General features: G+C 39.7%; 1 protein-coding gene across 1 annotated transcript; it reads right to left on the bottom strand.

Annotated features, from left to right (window-relative positions):
• Positions 1–5,429: 5,429 nt before the first annotated feature.
• On the bottom strand, positions 5,430–10,114 carry LOC119061354 (serine protease inhibitor Kazal-type 1-like). The gene is made up of 4 exons (XM_053665952.1): positions 10,053–10,114; positions 9,300–9,331; positions 9,019–9,125; positions 5,430–5,517 (listed from the first exon to the last, which is right to left on the bottom strand). Exons 1-4 carry the CDS (start codon positions 10,105–10,107, stop codon positions 5,472–5,474), a joined length of 240 nt encoding a protein of 79 aa, XP_053521927.1. The 5' UTR covers positions 10,108–10,114; the 3' UTR covers positions 5,430–5,471.
• Between the last annotated feature and the right edge of the window lie 5,512 nt (positions 10,115–15,626).

Raw genomic sequence — 15,626 nt, 5'->3', positions numbered from 1 at the left:
TAAATAAATTTTATTTTATACTACTTATTCATGACTACACGTGCAGTGAGTAGAATGGGTTACCTCTTACCAAAACTGACTTTTTTTGGTATTGTCTGTTGCCTTTCAGTTATTATTGACTTGTTGAAAAGCAAACTATATTATACCTTTTTTGTGAACATTGTATTATCTACATATTCCATATTTGTAGATTTAGCTACTGCTATTGTTTAGCAGTAGCTAAAAATGAGCTACTGCTTAACAATAAAATAAAACAAAGGAAATTGTTGGCAGTGCTGTGGCTCTGAATGGTAAGAGCTTTGTACCTTTTAGTGTAAATGCCTCCCTTCTTATGCAAATACATTTTATTTTCACTCTGTTAGAGTAAGCTAAGGTTCATAGGGGATATTTTGGGTCAGAGAAAAGGAAAAAGAGGTTTAATATTTTTATGTTTCTATTTCTCAGGAGGCTCAGTATAGTTAATTTCTTAAAAATATTTAATTTTAAACAAGTTTACTTCTCCAATGGGGCAAAGCATTTTTGGTATACTATTTTCTTCCAGTAGTTTTATATTTCAAATACTCTGAAACAAGTAAAGGACACTGTACAGAGATCTGTTGTCCCTGTGTGCAAGCCCTCTTGTAGGTTAGCTGCAGTTTTGTGGTCCTTGTCTTTACCCAGGGGCCCTAACAGTGGAAAGTGGGCTTCTTACGCTATCTATCCTCTACCAGGGCCACAAAACCTTTCACAGTCCTCAAAACCCCTGAATTGCTACTTTGGGGATGTGGTTTACAATTCTGGAATTTGTTTTACAGTTAAAGGCAGAGGAATTTTGTCCCATCTTCTACCCATTGAGGAATCTCTTTCATAGAATCTCTGACAATGAGGTCATGCAATGAATTGTTACCTGAGGAAGCAAACCTCCTCCTATCAGGGAAATGTTCGGGTACCAGGAGACCTGTTAGTGAGCTCAGGGTTAATGAGATGAATAATATCAGTAACAAAACAATAATAATAGCTAATACTTGTTGAGTAATTACTGGTATGGCAGGTATTGTACTGATTACTCTATGAGGGACTTGTTATTATTAACTTCATATTAGATGTGAGGAAACAGACTTTGAGAAATTCTCTGACTTCTCCCAGGACACATGGTAGATGGTGGGAAAGCCACATTCCAGCCCAGGCACCCCTAAATCAGAGATTTAATCTTCATTGTTATATTGTGTGCTTTTCTACTGAGTCCAAACCAGTTTCCCTTTAATCCCTACCCAAGTAGTCTAAATTCCACCCTATGGGGCCAACCAGAACATGTTCATTTCTCTTCTCTATTCATTTATGTAACAAGAAGAATATTAATTGAGCACCTCCAAATGTTAGATGCTGTCTTCAAGCCTGTAATATAGTCTTAAAAATAAAGGACCAAGTTTCTGTTTTTATGGTGTTAACGTTCTTTCTCAAATAGGTTGAAAAAACCCCACCAGATTTCTAAGAGTTTTCCTCTTATCAGATCAAATTTTTCTACTTCTTTCAACCAGTTATCATAGGACAAAGTTTCCATCTTTGTAGCCTCTCTCCTCTAAACAATTTCCAGTTTGCAAATATCTCTTTTAAAAATTTATACCAGAAATATGGGTCTATTAAAAATAAGACAACAGGCCTAAAATGGAGTCACTATGCTAAGCCTCCCATTTCCAAACCAAGACAATTTCAGTTTTGGCTCTTTCAGGAATGGAATATTCCACCCATCCATCAGGAGTCACCTGATCAGCACTAGTTCCGTGATCTGCCTGATAGATGCCTGCCATCCCCTAAAGGACAGGAACCTTGTAATGACCAAGTCGAGTTTAACTTCCTCGTTCCCACTCCTTTTCGGGCGGGGGGAAAGCCTGTCGTATTTTATAGCTCCATGTGGCTCCTTTCTATCTGCTAGATTGGCTGCTTGACTATTCAAACCAATTTTTGCTCAAGTAAACTCTTAAACATTTTAATATGCCTCAAGTTCTTCATTTAACAGTCAGTGTTGGTGATAGAAGACAGAACTGAAGGCTCCCATGGTGAACGGGCGGGCGGCCAGACATGGGTACCCCACAAGCCCCATGAGCTTGCTGGCTTCTCACTGCCTCTAGAACTTCCAAGTCTCTATTGGATTCTAGCTTCACAGCTTTTGCTTTATAAGATTCCAGAATATATTTGACCATTTATTTTTCCAGATTGGGTCCCCAAACTGGCAGTAGTTGGACCCAGTCCAACTTAGAGACCAGAGTGGTTCCAGGGTCAGACTGGGCCCAATGTAAGCTGGACTGGGTCCAGTTTGAGGCCTTGGGTAAATAAATTTTGTTTAAAGGCTGAACAAGCAGGTTATGCTTATCAAAGATAACCTTGAATTGCAGTGGCCATGGTGGAGAACTTTCAATCTAGGTGAGTTTATCCAGGTATGAGGTACCTAAGAGAACAAGGCACCTTGCAGCCAAGCTCTCACCGTAAAGGGTACAGGGAAAATTGTTTTTCCTTCTCTACACTTTCTGGTAACTTAGGTGAGACCCACTAGGGTCTCACTCCAGAGCCTGCAGACAGGATCCTGGGGGACCTAGCAAACTTGGGAAGAGTCACAGTTCTGACCAAAGGCAGTGCATCTATCTCTGTCTGTAGTTGTGGTATCTGGTTGAGACAGGAAGGTAAAATTTCACCTTGTTCCTTCTTTTCCAAATTCAGATTGTTGGGTAAAAAAAAAGTAAGAATTAGGTCTTTGAATTGTGACTTTGCTTTAAGAGCTTTCTCTTTCAAGGATAGTTATTTCCTTCCTCTTTGTATCCTGAGAACTTGGCTGGGCAAGAGTAAGGTTGGGAGTCCCAAGAATATGACCAGGCAGAAATGTGAGTTGCCTCAGTTTATCTTTTAACAGAAGAGAGAGAGTGTGTGCAGAACCATTAGAAGCAGGCAAGGTAATCTGGGCTTATGTATTGTTTCTGCCTGTAACTTCCAACCCTTTTATCTCCAGACCTGTGAAATGGTCCAGTTAGACATGACTCTTTCTAGCACTCAGTGATTCAAATTCTGCTTACCATGGCAAAGTTTCATAATATTAGGGGTGCTCTTCAAGTGTCCTCTAGTGTCAAGGACAAGATGCTGGAAGCCATCTTACATACATAATATCTGTTAGCATACTGTCTGGTGAACTGTTTGGGGCTTGTTTGGTCGAATCACTTTACAGAACACAGCATCCCCTAGTGGTCAGATATAAACCTCAAGACGTGTATTCTGAATATCACAAGAAATTAGCCTCAAACTTTCGTGTCAGTCTTTTGCAGGTGTGGGGCAGATTTTGACTGGCTATGTCTTGTCTGATGGATCATCTATTCCCCTCTATATATCAGGCGACCTGATGCATCTCAGGCTGTTTTAACCCTCTGTCCCCTTCTCCATTCTAGGTTAGTTTTCTATATGAGCTCAGGAATTTAAGTTGCTTTTCCTTTTTGTTTTCAGTAATTATTGGTACTTTCTTCTTCTGGATGTGACTCTTTATTTGTACCTTATTTGCAGCCTCTGAATATAAACATATAGGCCTTTTTATATGAGGATCTTACCTAAAGTTCCTACAGAAGAAATAGAAAAGGAGTAGTCTACCAGAGGTGATTGTGGTTTAGATGGAGAAGCATTGGATTTGGAGTCAGCTTGGAAGCATAACTCTTCCATCTTACTTGCTGGTGGTATTAGTCAATACTTAATTTTCCTAAGTGTGCTCAGAAGATGAAGGTAGCCTCACAGGGTTATTGTGGCTCACATGTGAATACACACCATCCTCACAGTCAGTTAGTATGGTCTGTGGTCCCTTGTTAGGAACCACTCTGCCTGGTTTCAGGAATTGTAAATACCCCCCATGGCTAAGGATGAGTGAGCAATCTCCGGAATTCGTGCCACAGGAGACAGAGCTTGTCTCGGGTAGCAAACGCTGCCTCAGTTTCCTCTCCCTGCCCCCAAAGCATGATTGGAAGTCAATGAGGGGTAAGACTCCTCACAAAGAGAGGGTCAACCTAAGCCAGACTCGATCACTTGGGAGGCCTTCATGGAAGGACTTGGGGGCTGCAACAAAGAGGGAGCAATGGACCCTTGCCCCCAGCTATGTGACATAGCCCGAGTCCCCATGTCCTCTGGGAGAAGCACTTCTTGGCTCTAATCCACTTAAGCCTGAAAACCTGGTGGGGAAGGGTGTAGCTCCTTGCCTTGCTAGAGTGGATCCAGGGATCTGACATAAGAAAGAATTCCTACAAGATCCTGTGAAACCTGCTAAGAGTACTTTCATTCATATGTTAAGGGTCTGAGCAGGAAATGAGTATGTCTCCCAAAGTTTCTGCAAACCCCCTTCCTGACAGACTCTGACTCAGACTAAGCCCTCAGATTTCTTCGAAATGTTATCTACTGTTTGATCCTTGCCTCCCTGTATTCCTGTGTATTACAACCCAATAAATGTCCCTGGAGGAAGGGGCTCCTGGCCTTTTTCCTCTGAGAAACTGGCCACCTCTCTTCCCAAAGCAGATCATGTCTTTGTAGTGTTTACTTTCATCCATGGCGGACAGGGGGACTTGAGGGTAAAGTCATCCCCACAGTCCCTTCCTTGCCAGATCACCTCTTGGGGATCGTTTGGGGGTAAAAGACACTATTCCTCAAATTAACTCAGAATCAGGTTTTTGTTTTCCCTCTGGTGATCTTAGCACAAACCCCTCAGGCCCTATGAGCTGTGTCTCTTAAGTCAAGCTCTTTGAAGTCCTCCATCCAAACCTCAGGTAACAGGGAAAATGGAGAGCTGCATATCACTGCTCCTCAACTCAGTCACTGATGGGAAATTAATTACCTCTGCTGAAGAGGAATTAAGGCTGAACACAGAGGCTGCTCCACAGTGTAGTTGAGAAAATGTATCTTTTTTTGGTTTCCTCAATAATTCAGAGCCTCTTTGAGAAAATCATGTCTCACCTGAAATCTACACTCCAAGATGGAAGGACTCTTAAGACTAAATTGTTCTTTACCAGATAGCTCTTTGAAATCTTACTTATGTGTACCTAGACCCGTGGCAGGCACAATAGATGCTCAATTAAATCCTCCCAAAACCTAAAGGAATCATTTCAGTAGTGAAAAGTGATGGGTAATATGTTTCTGAACTATTTTTCTAACTGTTCCTGAAAATGCTAGTCTGATACTAAATGTATTGATGATTGGCTGTGTCCTGTCACTTAATATTTGCAGTCACATGTCCTGAGACAGAGTCCTCAGAATGTGAGGAAGGTGGGAAAGGAAAAAACACTGTGAAGGAAACCCTGTCTGAAAGTACAGGATTGCTGGATTTTATAAACTCAGCCCTCAGTCCCCACTGTAATCAAACATGCCCTTGAAAATAAAGCATTTGGGAAATGCAGGAAGTATTTTGATGCATTTTATTCAACAATTAGGCTAGCCGGACATTTTGGTGGCCTTACAGGATTTCACCACCTTGCTTCTCAGCAAGGTCCATATTTTTTAATGAGGACAGGGAACTCACGTCTCCTGTGGAAGAGATTGGAAAAAAATTAGCTTAAACCGCTGACAAAAAATGTAACTATGGGAGAAAAACAATGAAAAAAGTTTAACTTTATTTAAAATATTTTTAATTAATTGATTTTAGAAAGAGAGAAAGGAAAGAGGGAAGGAGAAATAGAGAAAGAGAGACAGACACATCAATTTGTTGTACTACTTATTTATATATTCATTGGTTGCTTGTATGTGCCCTGACCAGAGATTGAACCCACAAACATGGTGTATCAGGATAACATGAAGCTCTAACCAACTGAGCTACCTGGAAGTATTTGAGATTTATTCCCATTTCTATTCCTTTCATTCACATGTTCATTAACTTACTCATTTATTCATCGTATATTGATTGACTATTACATACACTAGGGATATAACAGAAAGGAAAAAGTTCTGTCTTTACAGATCACTGGGGCATTACACTCAACCTCTGAAATTAATCTCTAATCCATTGTTGTATCTGTTGCTCCTGAAGTCATTGTTCTAACCACCATGTTTCCAGGTTGCTGCCTGGGCTGCTGCAGGCCCTTCTGACTAACTGATCTTTTCCCTTAGAAGTCTGGGGATTCATATTTGTGAGATCTCACGAAAGGAGGTCATCTCTCTATTCTGTGTGATGCCTGCCAGCTCTAAGCATGCTCACCTGCAGATACAATTTTTCTGCCCCCCACCACCTTTCAGAAACCAGTTTCCTCTTCTCTAAGCTAAATATTTCTAAGTCCTTTAATTGCTCCTTGTGAGATTGTTCCCAAATCTCTCATTTTTCTATCCAGCCTTTCCTTGAATATACTCTTATAAAATTTCTTTCATTTCTCTATTGCTTGAGGGCATTGGATTTTTCTATATTTTTATGCATGTATTTATCTGAACCTTGCTGATTTTTTGTTTCAAGGGGTTTGATGCTTTCTTGTTTCATAATTATTGACCACTCATAGTACTTCTTTCTGAGTTAACATGTACAAGCACAAACATCTAAACGGAGCACTCAAGTTCACTTCTTTCCTCTAGCTGTCCAATATAGTAGACACAATCCAGATAGAGCTATTTAAATTTAATCAGTTAAAGCTAACTGATATTAAAATTCAGTTTCTTGGTTGTATTATGCATGTTTTAAGCACCAGTGGCATGGCTAGTGGTTAATAATTATGAAACAAGGTAGCCCAGATGGAGAGCATTGCTGCCATTGTAGAAAGTTCTACTGGAGGGCACTGAAAAGAACTTGTCAGTACACAGTCCCCACAAAGACATAGAAGACATAGTAAAAAGGTCCTTACTGAGTATATCTGTCAAGCACATAACCACCAAGGAGATAAAAGCCCCTGGTTTTCTACCCATCACAAAACCCAACAACTAGGTGTTAAGTTGTTAAGTATGCAATGCATTTGTCTGGTGCTTTTCAGGGGCAATAGGGAGAGAAAGGCAATATAGTACGTTGGAAAAGATGTTGCATTTGGGAAAGCCACACTTTCTCTGTAGACTGTTTTTTTACCTGGAAAAATACAGGAAGAGAAGTTACATTTTCTGACAATCAAATATTCCTCCCATATTTACGTATATTTTGTTAAAGAATAGAGGGAACAAGCACAACAGGTAGGTTTTAAAGGCTAAGGGGTAGGGTGGGTGTCCCAGCTCTGTGCTCATGTTTTCCCAATGTGTTCCACTAAATATTGGGCTTTTTGGTCTTGGCGCTTGGAAATTTCTCAAGTCTCAAGGCCATTTTATTGCTTTCTCCTCCCCTTGGATGGAAATATGTTGTTTCACCTCAATGTCAACAACATGGGTCATGAGAAAATTAACAGGTGGTTTCAACTTCCTCTTACAAGTCTTCATTGTGGAAATAAATTCACCACAAAGCCAACACCTAATGCCTGGGGACTAAAACTTTAGGATATTAAGTATGTCTCCCTGAGGACCTATTTCCAGAATCTTTGTTAAACACTAAGAGCTTTCTGGAAGGTTAAAGCAGACCAAGAGAGGGTCCATGTAATGATAGGGAATTTGTACAGTGGAATAATGGAAATGTATGTAGTCATGTGAACCTTAATCAGTCTTAATACCAGATCAGTTCCAGAATACCTGGGTTTTCTGGGCCACCTATGGAATCTCTTTTGCTTTGATCATTTTATACCATCATTTAACCTGGAATACTTTCATCATGCTGCCAAAATTCATAGCCCTGTTTAAATAACATACTTTTCATAAATCCTTTCTTGACTCTTTCAGTAAGAAGAAATCCCTATCTTTTCTCCACTCCCATAGCAGTTTACTCACAGCTCACTTGGTGGCATTTGTCACACGTGGCAAGACGTGACTTTATTTGTGCCTGTGACCTATTTCCTCTGAGTCACAAGCACAAGAAAAGCTGAGGAGACTGGTGCAAGGCTTGGCACATGTTAACTGCTCAGCAGCTGAGTGACACAGAAAATCTGTGGCAAATCTTTCTCTGAGTGCCGATCCTGGTTCTTACCACCAATCCATTGTCACTTCAGAAAATGAGTTTCCTTGAGGCTGGCTGACATGTCCATGAATAAAAGTGCTATAAAAGTAGATTTTGGTCACCCAATGTATATATAATTTATATTTCCATATGTGAGGTTTTAGTAAACATGATCATGATTATCACCCAGAATGGCATTTTAAATTTAAGGGTGTTTTAGGTATATGAGCTTTTTTAAAAATCCAGGCTATCCACTGTTCTACTTACTATAAAATCATGGGCTTTTTTCTTATCATACAAGGATTTTTTTTTAAATTTGTGAGATAACTATTCAAATACTTTCCCTCCTTCTGTTTTATTGCCCTTAACTCATTTTATGTTGCACCATGTTATTAGTTCCTGTCTTTCTTTTGTTCATTTTTCCTTCTTATCTCTCTCCTTCTTTATGGCATAAAGCCTTCAAACTTACAAGTTTTAGCAGACATAATTATTTGTTTTGAATTTTCTCCTGTCAGAGCACTATGCTCATACTTCCATTGACAACACTGTGTTAGCGTTGAGTATAAGCAAATTGAGAGACAGAACATGCTGGATTTTCTTCTGCATCTTGCAGATCCTTAGTCGGGTACTTGACTTTAAAGCCTAGTGGAAAGAGCAAGGATTAGGTCCCAGGTCTGCCACTTGCTGCCAGGTGACCTTGAGCAAGTTACATGGAGTAATTGAGTTTCAGTTCCTTCATCTGAATAACGGGCTTGGTGTTATTTACTTCATCAGCTCTTAGTGAATATTAAGTGCCTTGCACAATGCTTAAATATTATTTTCTGTCAACACACACTCCTCTCTATATAATCATATGAGATATATAATTAGAAGAAAAAAGATTGAAAATTATTTTTGGGAAAACAAGATGTCTTATTTCTCTTGTAGTAAGATGGATGATATTGGCATATTGATTGGGGGCTTCAAGGGATAAGATATATGAACATTTGAAGACAACAAGCTTAAAATGTATTTTGAAACAAATTTAAGTCTCTACTCACTTGTTTTCCCTACATAACTCGCATTCATTGGGGTAAGTGTATCCATCAGTCCCACAGACGGGGTTATAGATCCTGGTACACCCATTCACTTCACTGTTACATTTAGCCTAAAAGTGGGATTAAACAGAATCATTTCCCATTCTTTGACTTTATAGCAAAATGAGGAATTCATGCTCCTCATCTGCACCTTAGGCTAAACTGAAGTGTAACCACTGGACTGCGCTTTGGTCAGAGCAAACAGTTCTAGCCTGAGAAATAAGAGATTACAAAATTGTCTTTACCTGTGTTCCTGGAACTTCAGCCCTAGCGTTACCTAGAAAACACAAATCAGGCATGTGAAGTTGGGTCCTGGGTGGGAGAAGCTAGATCTATTCTCTTCAGAATTCTCTGCTTCCATTTAAGACTGTGGCTTCTCCACTGGCCTTTCCACTCCCCACTCCTTCCTGTTTTCTCTCTGGGACATTGCATTGGTGTCCCCTCACATTCTGCCTGCTGAAACCTCGAAAAACCAAGCAAAAATTTGATGATGACCAAAGTATCCCAATTTGATTTTTTCAGAAAAGTCAACCCATTTCCTCAAAAACATAAATGATGTGTTTACTGCTCGAAATGAGCAAACACCTTCCGAGTGCTCACTGACAGCCCCACAAGCAGTTACTAAGGCCTTTGACCTCACTGTTAGTGATATAAGAAGTGTAAGTGTCTTTACCTCAGTTTTTCAGTGAAGTTCACAGTTAGCTGCTAAAATAGTTACAACTCGCAGCAACCAGGTAACCAGGTTCTCTGACACAAAACTAAGTCATGCAATTACATTTAAGTCTCCTTTTGTAAGCAAGTTTAAGAATTGTTTTCCTCATTTTACATTAAAAGTCCCATTTCTATAATTCTTGCCTATTGAGATCTTATTTCATCTCACCGGGACCAAAATTTCTGTTCAAGAGTAGACTCTGTCTAAGTCTAGAAGGTAATGTCCTTGGTCAAGCAACAGGTGAAAAGGTTTAATTCAAATCAGAAAAGTATGCAAAGACACCTACCAGATAAACTCAGCAGCGCCAAGGCACTGAGGAGAAAGAGGGCTGTTACCTTCATGGCTAAAGTGTTGTGTCCAGAGCTCAGCTGAAAACCACACTGAAGTTAGCACTTCTCTTTGGAACATTTGGACTGGAAAGGTTATATAGGCAGGTTGGCTCCGCCTGCTGCCCCACATCACAGACCTCCTTGGTTATTGATTGACTTTGTAGTGCAGCCTGGCCCCCAGGTTTGGGTGATGTCACCTGTGTAAGAGAGGAGGAAGGAATGTCATGGGCTTGGGAGGTGCAAGGCCAAGGTTCTGTCAGGACAAGAGTTCTGGTGGTTAATGAGTTGGCTCCCTTGCTAGCCTGCTCTGTTATTTTGGGAAGGCCTTTCTTTTCTTCAGCCCTGGTGTTTTCTTTTCTAAGGGGACTCAAAGGTCCTTGCGCTCTGTACTTCTGGATATCTGATCAGATACGCATATTTTTAAAAACCTCTTCGTTCTTTCTTGCTTTTTCTTTAGCTTTTCCCTTTTTTATACTTTCTCTCTTTTCTGTCACCCATTCACAAAGCCTAAAGTAGCTGACAGAGGGACAAATGAGAGACTGGGAGGATTCAGTTCCTGGAGGTGTGTGTGAACTTGCCTGAGACACTCACCAGCTCTGTGATATTGGAGATGGAGTTCACTTTTGTTGTGTCTCAATCTGAGAGCTAAAATGAAAACCTCACCTAACTCAGAGTGTTGACCTTCCATTCAGAGATATGTATTGTGTCTGCCAGGTGTTATTGGGAGACAGTTCTTTATTGTCCCTCATGTTTTGTGTGTCTTGCGAGTAGGGGCGCTGAATTCCTGTGTTTCAGCCCATCTTCTCAAGAGTGCTTGTGTAACAAATGGCCTTGGAAAGTGAAATATAGCGTCTCCCTCTAGAAGAAAAGGGAAGTCTCTTTGTATTTAGTGTGATAAAGATAATATCTCCTTTGAGGGCAAAGCTTAGGTAGACTCTTAAAAACACTAGGGATTTTTTCTTTCTCTCTGCTGCATAGAATTCCATTGTGTATATGTACCACAATTTTTTGATCCATTCATTTACTGACGGGCACCTAGGTTGCTTCAGCTCTTGGCTATTGTAAATTGTGCTGCTATGAACATTGTGGTGCATAGGTTCTTTGAAATTGATGTTTTGGGGTTCTTAGGATATAATCCTAGCAGTGGAATTGCTGGATCAAAAGGCAGGATGATTTTTATTTTTCTGAGAAAATTCCATACTGTTTTCCATAATGATTGTACCAGTCTGCAATCCCACCAACAGTGAACTAGGGTCCCCTTTTCCCCCACAACTTCTCCAACATTTGTTGTTTTTTGCTTTGTTTATGATAGCCATCCTGACTGGTGTAAAGTGGTATCTCATTGTGGTTTTAATTTGCATCTCTCAGATAGCTAGCAATATTGAGCATTTGTTCATGTGTCTCTGGATCTTCTGTATGTCCTCATTGGGGAAGTGTCTGTTCACGTCCTTTTACCATTTTAAAAAAAAATTTTATTTATTTATCTTTAGAGGGGAAGGGAAGGAAAGAGGGAGAGAAACATCAATGTATGGTTGCCTTTTGTGCGTCCCCTGCTGGGAACTGGCCTGCAGGGAACTGGCCTGCAACCCTGGTATGTGCCCTGACTGGGATTCGAACTGCGATTGTCTGGTTCGCATGCCCGTGCTCAATCCACTGAGCTACACCAGCCAGGGCCTCCTTTTCCCATTTTTTAATTGGGTTGGTTGCCTTCTTAGAGTGGAGTTGTGTAAGTTCTTTGTATATTTTGGAGATTAAACCTTTGTCTGAGGTACCATTGGCAAATATGTTTTCCCATTCTGTTCATTGTCTTTTTAATTTAATACTGTTTTCTTTAGCCATGCAGAAACTTTTAATTTTGATGAGATCCCATTTGTTTATTCTTTCCTTTATATTCCTTGCTCTAGGGGACATATCGGTAAAAATGTTGCTGTGTGAAATATCTGAGACTTTCCTGCCAATGTTCTCCTCTAGGATTTTAATGGTTTCAAGGCTTATATTTAAGTCTTTTATCCACCTTAAATTTTTTTTGGTGTATGGTGTAAGTTGGTGCTCAAGTTTCATTTTTTTGCATGTAGCTGTCAAGTTCTCCCAACACCATTTGTTGAAGAGGCTATCTTTACTCCATTTTATGTTACTGCCCCCTTCGTTGAATATTAATTGACTGTAGAGAGTTGGGTTTATTTCTGGGCTCTCTGTTCTATTCCATTGGTCTATGTGTGTGTTTTTAAGCATTATGCTAAGTGAAATAAGGCAGGGGTTAAAAGACAAATACCATATGATCTCACCTTTAACAGGAAGCTAAACAACAAAACAGACAAGCAAGCAAAATAAAAACAAATACACTGAAATAGAGAACAGGGGGACAGCTACCAGAGGGGAGAGGGGAGGGAATTTAAGGGAAAAAATGGGAGGGATTTAGAGGGACAAGTATAAAGGACACAGGGACAATAACTAAGGGGGGTAGAAATGGGAGGGAGGTGAGGTGCATGGGGGAGGGGTGGGCTGGAATAGGAGAAATAAACAGAAAACGGTACTTGAAAAATAACTAAATAAAAATTAAAATAAAAAAAAGAAAGTAAAAAAAAAGACTAGGGATTTTTTTAAAGCTTGGTACCCTACTCTTGTAACACACTGCACTTTTTGTTCAGGTACCACTGGGCCCTCTTCACATCACCCTGTGGAAGTGGGGCCTGGAATAGTAGAACAAATGGTGACACTCTGACTGTTGTTATTGAATACTTAAGTCTCTTGTCTCTGATGTAGGAATTTGTGTCTTTTCCCAGTATCTATTTAACCATGGAAGGCTCACTTGGTAGCTTTCAAGTAGGGTAAAATCTCAGACCTTCCTAGATGCTCACATATGTCAATAACTGTCTTCATTTCTGGGGATCTCTCAGTGAGTAGAAATGATAGTATTCCCCCTCATGGAGCTTCCATTGACTTTTAGTTGAGGAAGACAGGCAATAAAAATAATTCTAAAGTATATCAGATTATGATAAATATCATGGAGAAAATGGATAAAAAGGACAAGTGTGCTGGAAGACAGTTATTATTGAATTGGTCAGGGAAGGCCTTGCTGATCAGGTGATGTTTGAACAGAGACATGAAAGAAGTGTAACATCTGAACCACGTGAATATCCAGGAACAAGCACACCAGGCAGAGAGAAACAATAGAAAGTTCAAAGGCTCTGAGACTTGCTTGACGTTTTGGAGAGATATCCAGGATGATAGAAACACAGACAGCAAGCTAAAGCAGTCCTAGCTAATAAAGGGCCTTTGTATTTTGATCAAAGGGAATGCCTCTGGAGAGTTATGGTGGAGGAACGACATGACATGATGTTCATTCTCAAAGGTCACTTCAACTGCTCTGTGAGAATGACCCAGGAGGCAAGTCCAGCAGCAGGAAACCCAGCTGCTAGGCTGTTGTCAGAGTCTAACCAAGAGACAATGGTGGTTGTAGAAGGAAGAGGTTGATTTTGCAGTTTAAGTGAACTGATACCTGTAAAGCTTTTAGAACAGTTTCTAACATTTAGAAATATTATCCATGGCAATTATTTTTATTGTTGCTATTTTTTTAGTATATGTAATGCTGTTTTGTCTAACCAGAATGCCCCTCTTTATGCTTTTACATGAATAAATTCTTCCTATTTTTATAATGTTTTATTTATTTATTTTTAGAGAGAGGGGAAGGAAAGGAGAAAGAGTTGGAGAGAAACATCAATGTGTGGTTGCCTCTCATGTGGCCCCTACTGGAGACCTGGCCTGCAACCCAGGCATATGCCATGACTGAGAATTGAACTGGCAACCCTTTGCTTCACAGGCCTGTGCTCCATCCACTGAGCTACACCAGCCAGGGCAAATTCTTCCTATGTTTTTAAGATTTAGTTTGAATGTGGTGCCTTACTGGAAAACTTCCTTAGCTCATTCTGGGCTTCTGTGGCATCTTAAGCATGCTTTAATGTAACAGATAAAACGTGTTTAAAACTGTTTGTATATATGGCTGGCTCTCCCATCTTCCATTTATGACTAAACCTTCACATTCTAGCTCCCTCCTTTGCTACTACTAGTGAACTTGTGCTTGCTTAGGTCACCAGTTCAGGCTGATTAATCCCTTGGAGAGTCTTTCAGAGCATGTAGCCTCTAATTCTTCACAGTTGAGTACCTTCTATATCACCTCTTTTCTTGGGTCCCCTACAACTCCTCCTCATAGCTTCTTCATCCTTGTATCCTCTCCATCCTCTTTATTGAATCTTCTTTCTCTAATGTGTAAAGACTTGGAGTTTCTCAAATATTGGCCCTGGGTTCTATTCATGCCTCACTTTTTATTTTCCTTAGATGAGCTCATTTATTCACATTATATAAGTGATATATACATATACATGATATATGATCCGTACATATATATCCAAAATGTATGTCACATGTATCTCTTTTCTAGATCTCTCTTATGATCTTTAGACCAGATACTAAGTGCCTTCTTGGTAATTTGGATATCCTATAGTCAGTTCAAAATTTATATATCCTACATTGCTATTTTGATCATTCACACCAAAATATTTTTAAGCCTCTCCATGGCTTCTCTTTCTTCCAACTGGTTGGTGAAACCAAAACCTAAGTGTTCTCCTTGATGCCTCCCTTGGCCTTACCATGCACCATCTTCTGCACTAAATTTGTCACCAAGTTCTAATCTTGAATCTATGTCCAAAATAACCTCACTGGTGGATACTTCTCATCAGTGTACACTGTCGTATCTAAGATGGTAGTGTGGATCCCCCTTTGGTTTTCTGAAATTTCATTCACATTGTCTCCTAAACACATCTACAATGATTTCTTCCTCAAAGCTGCCATCCGCAGGACTGATCTTTCTAGAATGCAAATGTGACCACACCACTCTTGAATTTCCCTTTGTTCAGAACCCTCAGGGAAAGGTTAGGCTCTGTGTGATTTGCTCCTTTCTTCCTCTATCACTTCATCTCTTCCCCTCCATTCTCCCTTTTATCACTTCAGTTTGTCAACCTACATGGACCCTTTCTCTGTGCCCTCTTAATAAAAGAGAAACGAGCTTCTAGCTTTTAATCCTCAAACTCTGGCTAAATATTATTTTCTCATGGACCTGGTTTTCTGAGTTCTCCCTCCCTGTCTTCTGCATCCAGATTAGGTCTTGCTTCTGTATTATTCCATAGTACCCTGCATAGCACTTACATTTTACTCTTTAACTGTTTGTATGGTTATTACACTATAGATTTTTGCTTTTAGGGAGTGAATATGGTTATTCTGTTTATTGCAGTACCTAGCAAAGTGCCTAGAGAATAGTACCTTTTAAATGAATATTTGTTGAAAGCATGAGTTAAGAGATATATCTAAAACTTACTATATAATATATATTACATATAAATTAAATATATATATAAAATTTTCTAAAGTCCCAGATTTATGTCTTATTTCTGTCTCCAGTGTTTGCTATAGAATAGTCATTCATTGGTTCATTCATTCTTATTTATTAAACTATTGTTATAATCCAAATAGTCATT

This window comes from Artibeus jamaicensis, unplaced genomic scaffold, assembly GCF_021234435.1.
Source record: "Artibeus jamaicensis isolate MK-2021 breed Jamaican fruit bat unplaced genomic scaffold, CSHL_Jam_final contig_432, whole genome shotgun sequence".
Taxonomy (NCBI): Eukaryota; Metazoa; Chordata; class Mammalia; order Chiroptera; family Phyllostomidae; genus Artibeus; species Artibeus jamaicensis.
Note: the sequence above shows the minus strand (reverse complement) of the source record. Positions and strands in the feature narration are given on the sequence as shown.

Coding starts and splice junctions, on each gene's coding strand:
- LOC119061354 (XM_053665952.1), bottom strand. CDS start 10,107: ATGAAGGTAACAGCCCTCTTTCTCCTCAGTGCCTTGGCGCTGCTGAGT. Junction 9,332..10,052: donor GGCGCTGCTGAGTTTATCTG/GTAGGTGTCTTT, acceptor TGTGTTTTCTAG/GTAACGCTAGGGCTGAAGTT. Junction 9,126..9,299: donor CTGAAGTTCCAGGAACACAG/GTAAAGACAATT, acceptor TCCCACTTTTAG/GCTAAATGTAACAGTGAAGT.